General features: G+C 49.4%; 1 protein-coding gene across 3 annotated transcripts in view; it reads right to left on the bottom strand.

The window, feature by feature from the left end:
• Positions 1-19,884, bottom strand: part of DOCK5 (dedicator of cytokinesis 5) — a 108,169-nt gene that overhangs the window by 55,378 nt on the left and 32,907 nt on the right. For all 3 annotated transcript variants that reach the window (XM_044437476.1, XM_044437474.1, XM_044437475.1), the window contains exons 9-20: positions 17,558-17,687; positions 14,393-14,465; positions 12,392-12,534; positions 10,027-10,152; positions 8,622-8,746; positions 6,781-6,879; positions 6,493-6,565; positions 5,342-5,445; positions 4,685-4,871; positions 2,848-2,945; positions 1,592-1,681; positions 342-442 (exon numbers count right to left, since the gene is read on the bottom strand). In XM_044437476.1, the coding sequence (XP_044293411.1) occupies positions 342-442; positions 1,592-1,681; positions 2,848-2,945; positions 4,685-4,871; positions 5,342-5,445; positions 6,493-6,565; positions 6,781-6,879; positions 8,622-8,746; positions 10,027-10,152; positions 12,392-12,534; positions 14,393-14,465; positions 17,558-17,687 (1,349 nt within the window). The remainder of the gene's footprint in view (positions 1-341; positions 443-1,591; positions 1,682-2,847; positions 2,946-4,684; positions 4,872-5,341; positions 5,446-6,492; positions 6,566-6,780; positions 6,880-8,621; positions 8,747-10,026; positions 10,153-12,391; positions 12,535-14,392; positions 14,466-17,557; positions 17,688-19,884) is intronic.

The following is a 19,884-nucleotide window of genomic DNA, read 5'->3' as shown; positions in this document are numbered from 1 at the left end:
AGTTTGCATATGTAACCATCATCTTCATCATGTTCAGCTTTCTTTCCTTATAACCCACAATCATCTACCACAATTTCTTGGCATTAAAGAAACCTGGTTCATTGCTCCGGGCTTATAAAGGGAGCAACAAACCAGGTTCCTGGCTTTCATATGGCATGATAACTTAAATTCAGGTTTGTTAAGCCACTCGGGACCAAATGCATCTTCTTCCCCATAAACCAGGCTTTGCCAGAAGGAACTTTTCCACTTACCACTCAAGAGCAACCAAAAGCGTGCTGTTTGAAAAGCATAAAAATATGTCAGAAGGCGGCCAGAAGCACCAACTAAAACTGAATACTTACACATAGGCCAGGGTGGCACTGAAATGCTTGTAAATATAAGTTTCCAATACAGGATTAAAATGCTGAAATTTGATGTCTCCAATCAGGGAAATAATAAATACCTATTTAAAAAGGGAGAGATGGAAGCCATAAGTAGAGTTGTATAGATTTCTTTTTGGTTTCATACCATCCTTTTTAAAGTGTGCATACATGTGTGCGTCTAGAACATGACAAACAGCAGGTGCCTTTAACCTCTCTAAATCTCTGGACCATCTCAGTCAATTCATTAACAGATGCTTGTTCTTCTCTGCTGCCGCACTCTACAGTGCTAAAACCGGGGTAGCTCGGCTCACGAACTCCATCCGTTCCAGGACTCTGGTTGGGGCCCAAATTGGTTGTGAGCCAAGTCAAATTTCTCCGTAAGGGCCAATGTAAATAAGGTTAATCCGTTCTGCAACTATTTTTTTTACTCACAAAAATTTGTGATTGTGCAGGGGTGGGGAAGATGGGCACAATTGCGGGTGCGCTGGGGGGGAGGCGCGTGGGGCCGTGCTTGGGTAGAGAACATGGGTGCAATCGCGGCCCTCTCCCCTCCCCAGCACGACCGCGATCGTGCCCATGCAGGGAAGGCAGGTACACTTGTGATCGTCGCCCGATGCAGAGTTCGGGACCTCGGCAAAATTTTTATGAAATTTCTGTTCACAACCGGATTTGGTCATGGAGTGAGGCATTCATGAGCTGAGGCACCACTGCAGTTTGGGAGGACAGGCTGACCTATATACATATGCTGTCACTGAATAAAATGACAACATTTTAGAAAAGTGAGCAATACCTCTTCTTTTCCAACCATAATTCTAAGGACTAGAAATATCCTCCTTTCAAAACAGAGCATCATGTTTCAGAGAAGTCTGCCAGACACACAAGAGCTTGCAGTACAGGCTGTAGCTAAAGATAGGGTCAGTTTCCAATCTACTGTTTATCTTTCTTGGAACTCAACAAGAGCTTTTCAGAGCTGCCATAAAACGAATACTCGCTCAAACGTTTTCTTTGGAACTAGTGTTTCTTCAAAGAACTTGAAGAGCAACCCAAGAAGAGGTTACTTCATAATGCAAACTATCCTTCGAACGTGCTGTGCTTGATGGCTGGTTTGTGCACATGCCGGCCTGACACAACCGGAGAGAGATTGTCGGCGATGTGATCGAGACCTTCCAGCGAGGTGACGGAATCCATGAAGACCTGATGAAGGACGTGCAGATGGGCCAGCAACTTACCAAGGCATCAAACACAAGGAAGTCATACGATTCGTTGTCGGACATCTCCATCATTATACTGAACAGTGCATCCAGCGTGTCTTGTAGGAACTACAGGTGCGAAAGAGGATTTGGGAGGGGAGGCAGAAACTAAGGTTATTTTGCTGCAGCTCCTGTGACCCCCATTCAGTTTTGTCTCCAGACAGGGATGCGGCATCTCTGGCCCACTCCAGGGCTCCCCAGGTGGCCATGCCCCTTGCTCCCCCCTTTCTCCCCCACTCACAAATTGTTTGGTAGTTTCCTGGGTTTTGTGCATCTTTGTTCCCAGTCTAGAACATTGAACTGGCTCCCCCTGAGGGCAGGTCGCTGGCAGTGAAGCTATAAGTTAAAACATGCTGGAATTTTGGCCTCATCCTGTTTGCCTTGGGTGCCACTCACTGCAGACCCCAAAAGCCGGGCCTCTGACCCTGCTGCAAGCAGACTTCTGGCTTGCACAAGCCGATCTCTTTGTCACTAGAGTGCTGCAGTCTGCCGGTGGAGCTGAGCACCATGGAGCGCCTGGGGCAGAACCCGTCGGCCACTGCACCCCTACTAGGGAATGCATGCATCTGCGTGTGTGTTAGCTTAGATCAGGGATCTTGATAGATCGCTCCAAGAAACCCTTGAAGATGCAGCACCCAGAGATCTACCAAGAGATCCCGATATAAATTCTGCCTCTTCCTGCTTTAGAAACTGGAAAGGTGCTTGGCAAACATGAGACGTCGGATGGGATTAGTGTGACGGGAAAGGCTCATTGCTGAAGTATAACCTTCTGCATAGTTTTCACCCTCCCCCATTTGACATGCCAGAAGAAAGGGACAACTCCAAATTCTCGTATTTGTTTCGTGACCAATACTGCACAAAGGAGGACAATCACACCTCACAGTTTTGCATTTTGCCCCTGAAAGAATGCATGCCCGGCAGAGGATGTGCTGCGGCATTAGAGCGCCTGTCTCTCCCAGGACTGGGCGGTTTGATTATAGGTTGCAAAGAGGCACATTTATGCAAACAACCTCATGCATAATAACAACGCCAAGTATGCTATCACAGGTAATTAGCAGAACCGATTCCTTAAACATCTTTAAAATCATGTCAGATGTTCTCCGAGTCAGTTCTTTAAATTCTCATCTCTCTGATCCTAGATCTGCAGATGTGTATATAATGCAACTGGAGGTCCTACTAAAAACCACCAGATTATAAACTGGGCCCTTCCCAATTATTTGCAAACCATGTAATACCTTGACGATTTCTCCTCCTTCCACCTCCATCAGCTTCTTCAGGTTGTGTGCTATGTTCTGGGAGTTTGAACGCCAGTTCAGCAGTCCCAGTAGGTCAACTGGCAAGGGCAAAACAGTAAGGATTAGATCACAAGAAGCAAGAGAGTCAACTTCCTGGAACAGCTATGGAACCAAGCCAAAAGAGAAGCAGTGCTTATTTCTGGCAGAGGTGGAGAACCTCAGCCTGAGGCCCAAATTTGCCCCATCTGCAGTTGCCCCAACTCCTTCCTTGAATCTACCCCTTTCCAGGTGGTTTCCCAGCTTTCTGCCCAGTTTTCTCCTCACTCAACTGAAAGATTGAAATGTGTCTCCGAAAGCTTAATCACGGTCAACAAGAGCTGTAAATTAAAATATACCGGTGGTTTTGGCCACACACTCAATTTTGTCTTTGGCCCTGCTCACCACTAGACTACGACTTCCAAGGCCCGGCTGCACACGGAATTTGGTCCTTGGGTTGAAACGGATTCAACAACCATGAAGGAAGAGGAAGGACAAGACGTGCTGGTGCTGTGAACACAGCACTGCCTCTGCCTTGTGCACATACATATTTCAAGTTCTTCCACTCTCAGATGTGTTGCTATGGCTACAAGCCATCAAGGCATCCCCAGCTTATGGGGACCCTTTGAACGAAAGCCTTCCAAAATGTCCTGGCCGTGCCAACCCTGCTCGGTGCTTCCAGAATCGAGGCTGGGGCTTTCCTGGGTCAACCCACCTCATAGCTGCTCTTCCCTTTCTTCTTGTGCCTTTGGGTTTCCCTGGCATGATTGTCTTCTCTGCCTTCTCGTGTTGTGCCCAAAGCATGACAGCCTCGGGTGCCCCATTTTTGCTCCTAAGGAAAGCTCTGCCTCGAGGACCCACTTGCCCACCCTTCCGTCAGGTCAGTCCAGGGCACTGGCAAAGCTCTCCTGCAGCACCAGGTTTCCAGTGCATTTCCCCCCATCGGCTTGGTCACTGTCCAGCTTCCAAAGCCATATACAGAGATCAAATTTACCCCGGTACAAACCCACATTGCAAGTTTCTTTTACAGCAGGTATGTGTAAATTATGCACAGCTTTCCCAGAAAACTCCTCCGGGAAGCTGGCTGGTCACCACGTGAACACAGCACGGGTCGAGATGGACCCTCGGTCTGGGTCTTATGCCCATCACTGCTGCCCCCACCACTTGGCTGCTTATTCTGAATTGCCCTGGGGAGACGGCACGGCATTTTTTCTCATTACCTGCACCAGCCCCAAGGGTCAAGTTGGACATGGTGTTTGGAAGACCTGTGAGTGAAGACCTGACCTCCACTGTTTCCCTCCCCACACAACCTTTATTCACAGTCAGGACTGCACAAATGGAGAAAGGGGAGTTTATTTATTTATTTGTTTATTTGTTTATTTATTTATTAAAACATTTTTATGCCGCCCCATTTGCCGAAGCCTCGGGGCGGCTTACAATCCTTCTCCTCATCCAATTTCATCCAATTAACCCTCCCCCCCCCGCCCCATTTCCCAGGACTGGTGTTTGCCCTGTTTGGCAAAGATACTGGGATCACACAACGACACACAGGTGCCTCCTTGTGGGCCAAGGAGCAGCTTCAGGGCATGTGCACCCAATTCAGACTGAGCAACGAGAGCAGTGCAAATGGCTCGATGCTTCCCCACCATCATATGGTGCCCCTGGAGCTACTGCTTCTTGCTCCTGCCTAGCCTCACCCTGTGACCACCGGCACGAAACAAGGATCTCGGATAGTGCCCTAAAGGACAATCCACTCTCACTTCACTTGCACTTTCCCAGACTTAATGGCGGCCAAACCTACCATTCTGTGTCAGCTTCGTGGAGCAGATGAGTGTCGCGATCTGGAAGCTGTCTTTGGTGCTGTCTTTGGTTGGGGTGAAGTTGGCTGTGTGATGCTTGGCTGGAAGACCTTCCCGGTCCTCCATTTCTACCTTGGTGGCAGGAAGACTCAAGTAAAACTTAGCATCTTCCATTTTCTTGTTCTCTCCCTGTTGACAGCATCAAAAAGATTCCTTCAGGCACCACAGACCATCTTTTCCCAACCTCATGCCTCACAGATCACCTCTCCTCAGGAGTTTCAGTCCAGCATCTCTGCAAGGCACCATGCTAAGGAAAGCTGCCTAAGATGCTACACAATCAGATACAACCAGTCCGGATTCTAACCATTTTCCCTGTGCTGAGCCAGGTGGGGCAGCAAAGCATTCGGAGTGTCACTGGTAAGGGCACCAGAACATAATTTATCTGTGCAATAATGGCCTCCCCCAAAGAACCGATTATTGGATCTAGCCAAAACTTAGGCTTAAATAAAGCATTAGCTGTATTTGCTGAATAAGATGCCGTCTAAATTCCAGAGATGCTGAAGTGGTGATGCATTTGGTGATGGTGTCCACAGCAATTTCTGAAATTCCTAAATATGTCCATGGGCCCAAAGACCAAGGACGTCAAAAACCGACCATACCTTATAAACTATCAAGTTATGCCTGCCGTCCCGCAAAGTGGTGCCATCCGCATTCATCAGCTTCACAAAAGCCAGTCCAAACGCTCTTTCAGATTTATCTCGTGCTGCCCAGGAAAACAAAATTTGTTATTTTGTCATTATTTGCTTTCCGGTGCCAGGCCAAGACCTTTTTATTTAAACGGCATTTTAATTGTTGATTTTATTTATTGATTTTAACAACTTTGGCCAGGATGTCTCCAACTGCATTTTATTGTATATTTATTTATTTGTAAGCCGCCCCAAGGCTTAGGCGAATGGGGCGGCATAGAAGTCCGCTAAATAAATAAATAAATAAATAAATAAATAAATAAATAAATAAATAAATAAATAAAAATGGAAGGACACTCCTTACTACTGCTCTGATCACCCAGCGCTGGCCCAAAATGCCCTCTTGTCTGTACAAAATCCTCCTCCCAAGTCAAATCTGGGAACCCTCCATGAAAGAAATTAGGAGAGTAAGTACCCGGAGGAGGGCTTTCTCTGCGGTGGCGCCCAACCTATGGAATTCACTCCCCAAAGAGGTCCGCCTGGCACCGTCGTTACTGGTTTTTCGGCGCCAGGTAAAGACCTTTTTATTTAAACAACATTTCAATTGTTAAAACATATGATCTGGCCTGGGCAACTTCTTCTTCCTTCTCTTTCTCCTCCTATATTTTTATTTTATACTGATAATTTTAATTTTGTATTTGTAAATCAATGTATTTTTTGTATTTTTATATTTAATGGTAATTTATTATGTACTATTGTATTTCAATGTATTTTATCATGTTGTAAGCCGCCCCGAGGTTTCGGCAAGGGGCGGCATAGAAATGTTATAATAATAATAATAATAATAATAATAATAATAATAATAAAAAATCAGCCTTTCCAGTGTGAGGTCAGTCCCTCCTTGGCTAGTGTGTTCAATCCTGCACAGGCCACTCAACCTGGCAAATCTGCAAAACTGATGGGCAGTGGGGACCAAAGGCACTCTTTGCTGGGGCTGGAACTCTCTTAGCGCTGGGCCAAAGCACAGTCCATGCGTCATCTTCTCTCCCCTCCCCTGGGTCTGAAAATATGTTTGTCCGCCTGCATTTGACAGAAGGGTGGCTGCCCAGCTCTCAAGTACTTACATTCCTGTGATGATCGATGACGGAAAGTAAATCTTAAGTGGTATCGGCTGACCTCTTTTATTTCTATGGATACCTGTATGAGACATAAGAGGGGTAACCACAGCAGGTACCAGCAGAATGGCAGCTTGTTGTACAGGTGATTCCATTTTGGCTGTGTAAGGATGCAACATCTGCTGTCACTGTACACCAGCCCCCCCCCCCGGCCCCCCTCGGATTTCTAGAATATGGGAAAGACGCTTGCAATATTCATGCTCTCCATCTGCCCCTGCACACACGGCATAATCTCACCTTTACAGTTTCATACCAGCAGGGCTGCTTGACTTGATAGTAGACAACAGACTTGTATTCTGAGATTCCTTCATAACCAGCACCCGGATGGATGGCTTTCTTTGGAGGAAGGACAGCACCGACAAAAGAAGAAGTTGGTAATCAGTCGGGGGGTGGGGGACATCTTTCACATCAGCCTTGGATTCACCAGAGCAAAGTGTACCTTTGCAGTGTCTCTACAAAATGTTTGGCAGAAGGTACACAGAAGGTCCCAGGTTTTAGAGCTGTTTAAAAATTCTCCACCCTAGTTGTAGGCAGAGGCGCAAATAAGACAATTTCAAAGAACGTACCCAGGAAAGGAAATGGTCTCCAATATTTCCTCGCCACGGGCAGGGCTTGTAGCCCAACGTTTTCCTCCTTTCTCAAGGGGGTTTCATTTTTCCTGCTGCCACGTGTCCTGCAGGAGAACTTCTGGCAAAGCACTACCAAGTTTAATCTCCACACAGGTGCAGAAAAGATGGTAGCCAGCACAGACCCATCTTCCCTATCTTGGTGCCTTCCAGATCTTTTGGACTGCAATCCTGATCCGTTCCTGCCATAAGCAGGGTCAATTGTCAAGAATGCCGGGAGGTGCCAAAACCTCTGGAGGGCACCGGGCTGGTACAGACCTCAAACCAGATGGGCCAATGGCCTGATTCATTGTAAGGCAGCTTAATTCAGCGTGATTCACGCGCATGGCAAAAATGACTGCCGAGTCTAGAACGGCAGGAGTGTGATCCACGGGGGCTCAGCGACTCAGCAGTGGTCCAGCTGCCAACGGCTTGGCAAGGAAACCTGCTGGGTACCGATCCTCATCTAGCACCCAAGACAGAAAGACGCGTACAACGCGGAGCTTAGTGGCGAGAAGTTCTATTGTTGGCTCCCTAAAGTCTGATTCCAAATATATGCCGACAGCTGTAGACAAGGGGACAGAGCTGCTGGCAAGGTTAGGAATCCAGACCTCGGCCCTCTACAGCAATAATGCTCACTTAAGACCTTCATCTTCTTGCAGGCATTTAACTGCATATCATCATCATCTGTTAAGTAGGTCTCGAATTTTTCTTGCTGCAGATGCTCTAAAATTGTTTTAGAGATGCACGTGTGTCCACACCTGTTGCTTGTTTACAGATCTGGATCTGCACATGTTTATAATTGATTTTTCCCCAATGCTGCCCAAGAGCTGAAGCTCTAATGTATGTTGAAGGTTTTGATTTTTGTTAATGGTCCACACAGCTCAAGTTACTGGGCAATTCAGACACATAATTAAAAAAGTGAAAAATATAGCACTCAACAATAAATAGATGGAAGTGGTACACAACACTCCATTCAGAAACACGCGAGTCCATTTGGATCAAACCAAAGGCCCTTAAGGGAGGCCTTTAAACAAATTAAACAAACATAAATAAATATGTGGAAAATGAGAGCAGTAACTCCCTTCCTGCCCAATGTAGAAAGGCAAAATTCATGTCTGCTTCCAATGTGCAGAACCTTGCATTTAGATACCCTCCTTCCAAGCCTGGCTGATTCATTTAGTCAGCTGGACTTTCCCACTGGAAGTCTGTCTAAGCTTTTCCTAAAGTCACCTAACCGCGTAAGTTAAACGATGCATTGTGTGAAGAAAATTCTGTCATTTGGTGATCTGCCTGCCGGCAAAGGCTTCTGTAATTTACTGTTCTTTAGCCTAGGCTTTCCTAGCTGCTTTAAAAAGAGAAGGGGGCATGATACATAAACATTTCATTATTTTGCCTCCCATCATGCCCTGGCAGCAGGAAGATGATGGGAATTGCAATCCAGCACCTGGTGATCCAGAAGCTGCTCCCTACCTCTAAGAGATTGCCATCTTCATCGTGAACAGACATGGTGACCTCTACGTTTTTGGGGGTCTTCTTTTTCCCTTTGTCAAATTCTCCATGCATCAGGGTGATGTAGATGTCATTCCGAACTTCGCCTAGAACAATGTGGAAGATTACAATAAGGCTGACATCAGTGCCCCCCCACCCCCGCCCCTTGAGAAGTTCTGGACTTCAGATTTCATCATAACCAGCCAGCAGTTTGGGATGATGGGAGTTGTATTCCATGGCACAAGAAAGGTGCCAAGATGGGAAAAGCTATTCTATCCCCGTTCCCATCCCAGTTTCCTCTAGAGATGGTCTCTCATCTGTATCCACAACATGGCATGCTCCAGTCAACTCCCATCAAACTGAGACCTTCTGGCTAGGAATCATGGGTGCTGTAGTCCAACACAACTACAGGGCTTCTAATGGGATCTTCCCACCCCAGCACAACCTGACCACATATAGCAGCCTTCCCAAACCTGGAGCCCTACAAATGTTTTGGACTTCATCGCCCCAGCCAGCATTGCCAATGGTCCAGATGGCTGCATAGTCCAAAAAGCTAACTTCAGAATACTTCTTCGCTGGGCATGAGATGGGTGTCCATTTATTTATTTATTAATTCCTTGCATTTCTATACTGCCCAATGGTCAATACTTTCTGGACAGTTTGCAACAAGGAAACCCATAAAATACAACATGAAATATACTGAACACGTTTAGAAGTACTGCTTCAAATGCAAGTAAAAATCAAAGCTGAACCTAGAGGCCATGTGGGAAGGGGTTGGTTAACCCTTCCTTCCCTAAGTGCAGGACTTGAAAATCCCCTGCCCCCCACCCCCCACATGGCAATGAGGTTGGGAAAAGCCCCTTTCTGTTGGCACTAACACATTCTCAGGGCTCTGGGATACACCTGGGACCCCTGGAAATAAAATACTGTGGGGTGGAATCCTGCGACTGCTAGGGAGATGCTACAGGGCCATCCAATTATTCAGAGCCCCAGCTCTGACCTCGGAAATCTGTTCTGCACAGTGACCCAGCAGTGGGGTTTGGGAGCGAAGCTAGGCAAAAATGGGCTCTGTCAGCAGGCAAAGTCTCCCGGTGGTGCCTCCATCGCCTTCTCCTTCCCCCTGCTCCAAGGCAAAGCTCTCCGAAGGCCGAAAACAGCTGTCCAGCGGTTTTTCAGGGAAGGAGCGGTGAGAGGTGACTTTTGCCTCTGCGTGTCTCCCGCCACCCTAGGATGCCCTAGTCCAGCCTTCTGAACGTGGAAGGTTAAGGGCAGCCCATTGGGTCGCCCTGCCCAGGACTGGGAACATGCCGAGGGAGTCGCCCAGCCGTCTGATCCAGGGACAGCTGTGCTCTCTTCGCGTCGCCCTCTTCAGCCAAGAAGTACCCACCAGGCAGGATGATCTCGGGGAAACCCATTTTGCGGGCCACCGCTGTCGATCGGTCAACAAGGTGAGAAAAGTCCTTCTGAACCTGAGCTAGGTCTCCGGGCAGCAACTTCAGAGAAATCCAGAGACCTAGGAAAATACAACCGAGGCGGCAAAATGAACATTCCTTTGATTTAATTGCTATACGGCTCAATACCCAAAGGTCTCTACTTTCAAAGGGGTGATCCCCACAGAATGTGTTAGGGGGCAGGACTGTACAGAAAAGATTTAACTCTGTGTAGGAGTCCCTTCCTTTCCCTTCCTCCAGAGACCCCTTTCCCATTCCCAGTTAGACTCTGGGAATTCAACATGGGAATGATGGGGACTGCAATCCCAGAAATGTGAAGCATAATGGGTTGGGAAGGGCTGAGGAAGATGCAGGTTGCTTTCAGCATTACCATGGCCTTATCTGTGTGGGTCCCTGGCCTCCTGAATTTGAGCTCTGAAACAAAAAGGGAACCTGGCGCAGAGTGAACCTGGGCTTTATTCTCCACTGAAGATGCTCCCTGTTATTTCTGAAGTACAGAATTCTGTACGATCCCTTAGGCAGCCCAAGTGGTGCTAACTACACACAAGAAGGAGATGTTCATTTATTATTTTTAGATCCCAGCCCCCCCCACAAAGAACATAAGGGATCCTCTTCCTCCCTATTTCAGTCTCTCAACAGTCTCGTAAGGTGGGTTAGACTGGGAGTCTGTGGCTGACCCAAAGTCACTCTGTTGGCTCCATGGCTGAGCAGGGGCTAGAATCCAGATCGCCCGAGTCCCAGTCCTGCGTTCCTAACCACTACACCACACTGCTTCTCAGCTATTAGCAGGTTTGGGGCTATTACTAGCTACTCCCAAGTTCTAGGGACCATATATCCTAAGTCTATATAAACTATGCAAATTTATAATCAGCAGAATTTATTTTAATTTCACAGGAGGCAAAGCCAATGAATTTCCCACCCAAATCATTTTGTAAACTGTCACGACTTTTAACGAATGCAGGTATAGAAAAATCTTAAAATAGAATTAAAAATAAAATCTACCCTTGATTGGCACCCTGATGGCACCCTGGCATCCCAAAGGGTAAAACAAAGTTTAGGGAGCAAGAAACACCCCACAAGGTGCTCACAAGAGCAACACAGCCATGGAATCCTGTCTGCTGGTTGGGTGAAAACTAGGAGGGGTGACAGAATGGAGTATCCTGGAAAAGGGCATGGATGGCTGGACAGAACCCCGCTGGGGAGGACTCCATGCTGCAACACTTCGTTCTCCCCTGTGGATGTTTATTTTCTCCCTCTTTTGGACTGCACAGCAAACGCAAATGGTCCTGTGCTGCACTCAGAAAAAACGGGAGCGGCTCAGATCCTGAGACCAATCACTAATGGAGTGTTTTCTCCTCTGCCTGACCTGCACCCAGTTCCCTGGAGGGTCGGGGTAACACCCAGGACAGGCCATGAAGACCCGCACCCGCAATGGAAGGGTCCACGGGAAAGTGAAGTGGATAAGAAAGGCTTTATCACTGGGTGGGCTACCCTCTTGGCCCAAGGGCCAGTGGCGCCAGGTGGGAGACTGTGCGCTCCCCATGCAGAGGACAGGGGCCGCCTCAGATTTTCCTCCTCTGGCTGCTGAGCTTGCACCACTAGGAGTGGAGAGGTTAAAGTCTTCCTCGCCTCTCAGCAATCCCCTTCAGGAGTATTATTTTCCAACCCAGCCAGGATCAATTGTTTCCTTGCCACCACTGGCAGGAAGGGGGAAATCATTCCAGCCACATCAGGATTGCTGAAGGAGAGGGAAGTTAAAACTTCCCTGGCCCAGAGATGCTACTAACGGCACTAAGAAAAGTGTGTGGGTCTCCCGAGACTTGCCGGACCCTGTGGGTAGCCCACTGCTCCATTTAGTTTGGCTCAGGCGTCTCTGAAATTGGCACAGGGCCCTCAGCTGAACGAGCTCCAGCAGCCTTGCTTGAGAAGATCTACTTCTGCTTTCGCCCTCTGAAGAAGCCGCCTCCTTCCTCTTTGCTTTGCAAACTCTGCCTCGGTGGGATTTCAGTGCAAATCTGTTGGCTGGGCATGCTGCTAATTTTATGGCAGCCTGTTCTGCACCAAGACTGCACATCTTGCTGTTGAGCAGCGGCACCGCCGGAGCCACGGAGAGCTTCAGCCGGACCTCAGAGAAGCAGCTCAGTCAGCCCAATGCTCTTGAGCAATGACCTAGCCCAGGCCTGTCTCTGTCTCCCTAACCAACTGAATTGCCCTGCACCCCCGCCCCAGGTCAGCCCTCCCCTCCCCTCCCCACCCTCCCGTGCCAAAAAGTGCCAAAAAGGCCCCCTTTGATTTGCATACCTTGCCCCTTATGATTCACTTCCTTGGCAGCAATGACTTTGTTGAAGACCGAGGTGAGGGGCTCATTCTCTCCAATCACATGGGAGGTTATTAAAGGAGCCATGATTAATTGTCGCTGTCTGATGTAGGTTTCCATGGCAATCCTGAGGAGGAGAACAAAGGGCAATGAATTTCCAGGATTCTGGTATCTAAAGGTCAACCTCAGCGCTCTTAGAATGGGGGCAGGCGATGCTGTGTTCTCTAGACATTTTGGAGTACGACACCCATAAGCCCCTGCCAGCATGGCCAACAGGCAGCGACCACAGGAGCGGTGGTCCAACAACAGGTTGTTCCCCCCGCCAAAGAGCGTGAGTGGGCAGGAGGAGGACTTGGATCTGCTGGTGAGCCAGATGGGCTAGCAAAGGTTTCTGACTCCCAGTTGTTCAACAAGGTAGCAATAAATCTCACACTCAGCACTGCACACACAGAATTGCAAGGGGCCTCCAGGTCCAACCCCTGCTCAGTGCAGGACTCCAGATTAAACCATCCCTCGCAGCGGGCTGCCCAGCTGCATCCTGAAGGTCTCCAGTGTGGGAAAACCCACAACCTCCCTAGGTCATGCGTTCCACAGTCAGGAAGGTCCTGATATCTACCCAGAATCCGGCTTCCTATAACTGGAGCCCTTATTCCCTGTCCTGCACTCTGGATGATCGAGAAGAGACCCTGTCCTTCCTCTTTGTGACAGCCTTTCAAGTACTTGCACAGTGCTATCCTATCTCCCCTCAGTCTTCTCTTCTCCAGGCTAAACATGCCCAGTTCTTTCATTCTCTCCTCATGCAGCTTCCTCCAGTCCCCAGACCATCCTTGCTGCCCTCTGCTGAAGGCTTTCCAACTTGTCCACATTTTGTCTGCAGCTCCAAATCAGGTTGCTAAGAAAGGTACACTTAGGGAAAAAACTGGGTGCAGAACTTGAGAACTTGCTCCCTGTCACAATTGCACCTTCCCAGGCTAAGCAAGTGCTCAACTCTCATCTGCCTGCCTTCCACCTGGTGCATCTTACAGGCACCATAAACACAAAGCAGGTGACATCTTGGAATATGTTTTTCCTTGTTGCAAGCCGCCCCGAGGCTTCGGCAAGGGGCGGCATAGAAATGTTCTAATAATAATAATAATAATGATGATGATGATGAGGAGGAGGAGGAGGAGGAGGAGGAGGACCTCCTTGGAGCAGGATGAGAGTTATCTCTGGGTTTTCACGTCCCTCTCTGAACAGGCTCTGAACAGGCCTGTACAGTAACTGCTGGGACAGACTTGGGTTCTCCTGCCTGTGGACATATTTATTTTGCTGGCAGGCACCTGACCTCCAAAGCAGGTCTTAGCAAGTGGGAAGGACCACACAGGAGAAGGCAGGTTCTCGGAAAACTGCAGCCAATCATCACCTTCACAAATGAACCGATCTTAGAAAGGATGGGGTCCAATGCTTGCCTTTTGAAACCTTCACCAGGATAAATTCATGCTATTAATGATTTCCATAACACTGTTTAAGATGCAGAGGGAGACACACTCCTATTTGTTTCAAACTTGCTGTTCAAATTCATCACAAATACCAGAAGCGGGCAACTTTCAGGGGTAGAGGGACACCCAAATTGCTCTCCCCCATTTTCTCAACCACCTGCCGATCAGGGGACAGGTTGCTAGGGCTGTCATCCTCTACATGACCATCTGGGAGCAAATCCCATTGAATTCAATGCGCTTTGTTTCCAAGTAGACACGCACAGGGGTGCATTGTACAGCCCCTGCTGGATAATGTTATTTGCACCCAGGTTTTTTTTCCAGCTCTCAAACTGCCCACACAGATTTATGCCCTATTTTGCCACTGGCGAACTCTCTTCTTCTTTACCTTTCATAGCAATTAAAACCAGCGGTTTTTCACATTTCCGATTCTGACATCTCATGCCAAGCGCAAATGCAGGATCCACACAAACACGCAGCTATGTAAGCCTATTTAAGCCTAATACTTACTGCTGAAAAGGAATGAAATGCTGCTTCTCTTCATCATCTACTTTCCCATGGATAATGTCAGTGATGTCCATCACTAGGATAAAACAGGGTTGGCCAATCATATTGCCGGAATAAAAGGGGCTCCAGTCACTTAACAGAAGCCAACAAGAGTTCCTTTGCAGCTGAAGCATTTACTTGATTTCAAACCAAAACCAGTATCAGAGACAAAGCTGAGCAATCTGAATGAAGGAGGTGGTCTTGTGATTCACAGCCTATCACTGTCCCCTCTTTTTTCCTCCTGCAGGGAGCTTGAGGTGGCTTGCCGAGGTCGCCTCCTTCCCATTTTATCCCCACAACAACCACCCTGAGAGGCAGGCTAGGCTGAGAGCCTGTGACTGGCCCTACGTCATCCGGTGAGCTCCGTGGCTGCGCAGGGACTTGCACCCAGGCCTCAAATCCTATTCTAGCACTCGGACCACTACAACGCACCAGCTGTGCCGCTGCCACCACTGCCTAGCCATAAACGGCAACCCATCCACGGACACCTTTCTCTGAATGCAGGCCTGGAACGGAGCCCGTGGCCTGGTTGGCACAACATGGCGACCACGAGGGGTCCTCAGCCAGGATGGGCCGCTGCGCCATCCAAATGCAGCAGGGCTTCTGCAGGGGTGGCTTGCTTCCTCACCAGCAAGCCAGCCTGAGGCGCCATGGCCTGCTCCATGGTTGCTGGTAGCCAGGGGAGCTCGCCGTGCTGTCTGAACCTGACAGGGCTGCCAGGACTGGCTCAAAAGCCATGCAGCCAAGCAGCAGAAGCCCCGCCGGCTCCTGATCAGGTGTTGCTGATGCCAGGGAATACCCCTTGCGAATATGCAAACAGGGACAGGGATAAGAATTTATCCAGCGCTTTGCAAGGGTACGAGAAGCAGCCGTCAGCAAGCACCAACATGCGCCAAAGGAGCACGTTCAGCACCTCTCCCCCGGGCATTGCCATTCTCTCTCCCTCCGTAAAATGCTGAACTGACACCTGGCATCGTCCCTTTCAAAACTTGCTTGAAGGGCTCCTTCCCAGCCCAGTTGCTGCAAAGGCGCACCTGGCTGGGATTAGCCATCCCTTTGAGGGAAAGCCAGCGTGGCGCAGGGGATAAAAGCGCGTGACTGGGACCCAGGCGTCCTGGGTTCTAGTCCCCACTCAGCCATGGAGCCAGCTGGGCGACATCGCGCCAGGCACAGACTCTCAGCCCAGCCTACCTCACAGGGTTGTTGTTGTGGGGATAAGATTGAGAGCAGGAAGAGGAGAATTGTGTAAGTTGCTTTGAGTTCCTTGAAAGGAAAAAGAATGGGCTGTGAATGTAATAAATAGATAAATAAAGAAGCAATGGGTTAACCCTGCCAGATGCTAGCAATGTAGCAAGGGCAATGCCACACTGAGGTATGTGCTGGGCATATCTACAGGGGCTTCTTTTTGGTTGGAAGGCAGTGCTCAAATAACAGATTTTTAAGAGCAAAGGTACAGTCACGTTAATTTACAGTGCTGTGATGGAGCACAGGTGGGCGCTCGGAGCCCTTCACGCTGCAGGAGGTCCTCCGGCACGGGATGAGAAAGCCTGCGATGACACAGCAGGGAAGCCACAACTTCCTGTGAGCTCACCACACCGGGCCTTGTGCACTTTGCATCAAGGGCCGAGGCAGAACTGTTTCCCCTTCTCCCCCTCTGAATTCACTCTCCTCCTCTTCCTCTACAAAGAAGGAACTGGTATGGCTTAACCTTGTGTTGATGGCATGGAGAGCAGCCACAGCTGCTGTTTTTACTCTAGAGAATGTGCAAAGGCTCTGATCCAGACTGGGACCCAAGTGTAGGGGTCAGGTGAGCTTTAACTTCACCCCCCAAACACTAACTCTCTGTCCCCAATCCAAACCAGGGATCTACATTTACTTTAGAGATACCCTGGGATGCTCCAGTTGTGCTGGACTACATTTAAAGCACTATGGGATGGGTGTAGCCCACCATACCTGGTGGCCCATGGCAGATGGGATGCTGGGAGTTGTAGTCCAAAACATATGGAGGGCAGCTAGGTGGGTAAGGCTGCTTCAAAGTAAGAAAGAAAGAGGTAGCTGCTAGCCACATTTTCGAAGCAGTTTGGCCCCACGCATATAAATGTGGAGTAGGTAAGGCCATCCTTTCCTCTCTCTGCTGCCACTAACATTCAGGTTGCTGAATCTGAATTCCAGCGTTTATTCTAAGTAATTTGCTGCCAGACATTTTACAATTTCACATTCACAGGAAATATATTTGTTCCCTTGGCCTTAGCTTGCGAATGCACGGCCAGAACAAGAAATTTCACACTTCTCAAAGTGGCATGGAGAGAAAAGATCCCATCTGAGATCCAGGAGAGCCACTACAGGTAGGAGTGGGTCAGTCTGAGACTTCCCCACAGGTTTTGGGCTTCAGATCCCATCTGCCTTGGCCAAAACATTATGGGGGGCAGGTCAAGGGAGGATGCAGCAGCCAGTCTTGGCCACAGTGGGGCAAACAGACAGATTGGTCGCCTTCCTACAGGAGAACTCCAAGCTGGGAAGGGGAGCTCTACTGAGAAACTGGACATGCTTCAACAGCACCCCCTTTTCCTGCCCTTGGCAGACTCAGCTCATTCTGGCGCAGATACCTGCCATATCAGAGAGCAAGCCCTGGTTTTGGTTTGTGCCTGAAAATCACTCCCCACCACCAAATGCATCAATCGCGTGCCTTTAAAACTTATGTTCTTTTCTCCCATGAAAATGCGTGTGTTTTTCAAATGTACACGATCTTCCTATGTCTGCTTGCGGTCAGTCCAGGTTTTGGAGGTCTGTGATTCAACTGCAAACTCAGAAACGTGCAGACTTTAACCACAGTTTGTGGGCAGGTTGATGTTCCATGCAGAAGGTATGAATTGAATAAGTTCTCATCAAAGATGAACTAAAACAAATCTCTCATACATTTCTACCTGAGTGCTGTTTCCTTCACAGAAAGATGGGTTAGGGTACAAATCAGAGGAATCAATAGCAAAAGGGGCCACTCTGCTTGTATCTTTTAATTAGGTTCACACCCAGCAAAGTGAACTGATACAAGTTAGGATGCAGCCCCAGCCCCTGAACCAATTTTGATGAGGCTGCCTTGGGAAAAGGGACTTTTGGTCCATTGCCTCCCACCTGCCACTCCAAAGGGTCTCCGGAGGCCGCAGGTGTGCTTCTTGCCTTCCTTGAGCTCCATGTGGCCCACCCGCACAATCTGGCACACCAGGCTGATTCGTGGTCGGATCAGATCCGAACTGCTGAGGTCCTGGAAGAGCAAAAGGACAGTTAAAGGGCATTGAACTCGCTTGCAAGCAAGAGAATAACAGCCCCCAGCCAGCCAACATGATAGTCCATTGCCCGCTAGGTGGGTGAACTGGATTTCTGCTTCATTGACTGAGGATGCAGCGGAGCGGGCGTTGGGCAGAGGGCCAGGAACTGAAGCAGCCACGCCTGCCTCCAAGCGATGCCCGCCACTCCCCATGCAACCAGCTTTCCTCCCAGCCCCAAACTTGCAGCAGTGGGTGGCCTTAATCCCAACCATCTCTGCCCCCGCTCAGCAGCTTGGATGGGAAGCAGGCTGCAGACCCCCTGCCCCGGTTTCTGGGCGCACTTCCCTTGGAGTGGCCCCCCAGGGACTGCCCTGCCTGTTCTCTCTTGTGGGATGCACAGAGCTCTGGCAAGACCAGCCCCAAATCACTGATTCCTGCCTACGGATGGACAAATATTGCCACCTGGACCAAAGGCAGTGTTTTCCCGACTACACAGTCCGCTAGGCTTCGGATCACGTGGGGCCCACAGGAAGTACGGGGTGCCATCCAGAGCATTGCCTACTTCTGCAGAAGCTGCCCCTGCTCATTCCAAGGGGTGGCAGTGAAGTTCCCCAGTTTCAACCAATTCCCCCAACTAGCTGCACCCCCTCTGCCCCTGCACCCCGTCCCAAAGCCTTTCCATCTCCTCTGTTCCTCCAGACTGCGTGGTGCAGGAAAGTGGGACTCGGCTGCAGTGGAAAGACACTGGTGCTTCGCTGAATGCCGGCCAAGATAGAAAACCTGCCAGAGTATACACGAGCTTACCAAGAGTGCTGCTGGGGCTCCACCTAGCCCAGCATTCTGTCCCCACAGTGGCTAGCCCACTGCCCATGGGAGCCCACAAGTAGGGCATCCATACAACAGCACCCTCCTACCCATGCTCCCCAGAAAGTGGTGTTCACAGGCATAATGCTTCTGATCCTGGAGGCACCCCGTAGCCATGAGGACGAGTAACCACTGATTTTTCCTCCTCAGTGAATCTGTTCAATCCCCATTCAAAACCATCCAATCTGATGGCCATCGCGGTGTCTTGGGTTCGTGAATTCCACACGGGGGAGAAACAGTTCCTTTGACCCGTCCTGAATCTCCCACTCATCCACGGTCCCTGAGTCACTTTCTTAAAAATACTGGTCATAAAAGCAATCATAAAGCAGCAATCCAGAGCAGCAATGAAAATAAGTGAACTCAGTTAAGGGGCTGCGTACAAGAAGCACATCATCTCCTAGCGGCTGAAAGATACCAGCTTTACACGTTATTACTACTTTTGCTACTATATTGCTTTCATATCCCACTTTCCCTACACCCTACATGATCCTGCATCTCTCTCGCACGCCTTGCCACAGGCACATTGCGGAGGCCAACCTGTTATCTCTCTCTGGGTGGCGAGACAAATAAGAGAAAAAGCATTTCCACCCCATGTGCAAAATAGGAGTGGAAATATGGAAGCATGCAAGCAATGGGAGGAATTATTCTTCCCATCCTTTAATGTGCACACAAAGGGGCTATTCTAATTCCCCTCATGCCTATAGCGAAAGTAGCAGGGGAGGTTTTTGGCGGGGGGGCAGCAGAATTTCTTCTGCTTGCCACATTTCCCCACTAACCGTGCTCCCAGTGGCTGCACATTCAGAGTTTGTGTCACAGAAGGCGCACCTGCAAGCGTGGCGCTTCTGCAGAGACCCCAGGCAAGGACAACCCCCTTTGCCCAGCACCACTTGGGCAGATGAACCAGCTGCTTGTCGGGAGAAATGGCACGAGGCCCCTGCCAACTCCATGTCTGAGCAAGAGTCGGTCGCAGCCCTGGCTGGCTTGCAGCCCGAATACGGCTCAGCATTTCTCCAGGAAATGAGAACACGCAATTAAGCGCTCCACTGCTAAACGCCACTTGAATGATGCGGTCGCCTTGCACACAATGCAAACCTGCCACGGACCAGGAAGTGGGCAAGAAACCTCTCCCTTCAGAGCTTGCGCTCACAAGCCTGGGAGACAAGACCTTCAGAAGGCAGCCTAAAGCAACATCCCTCAGAGGGGTTGGTTGGCCTTACCTGAGCAGGTTGGGTGCAGGTGCCAAGGTGTGACAAGCCAGGCTGACGGAAGCTCAGCCATCACATGGCCTTGGCTGGCATCAGGCATGCTAAGTTGATTCTATTCACCCAG

Source organism: Varanus komodoensis, unplaced genomic scaffold (assembly GCF_004798865.1).
Source record: "Varanus komodoensis strain SLA01 unplaced genomic scaffold, ASM479886v1 scaffold30, whole genome shotgun sequence".
In the NCBI taxonomy this organism is placed as follows: domain Eukaryota; kingdom Metazoa; phylum Chordata; class Lepidosauria; order Squamata; family Varanidae; genus Varanus; species Varanus komodoensis.
This window is presented reverse-complemented; position numbering and strand designations above follow the sequence as displayed.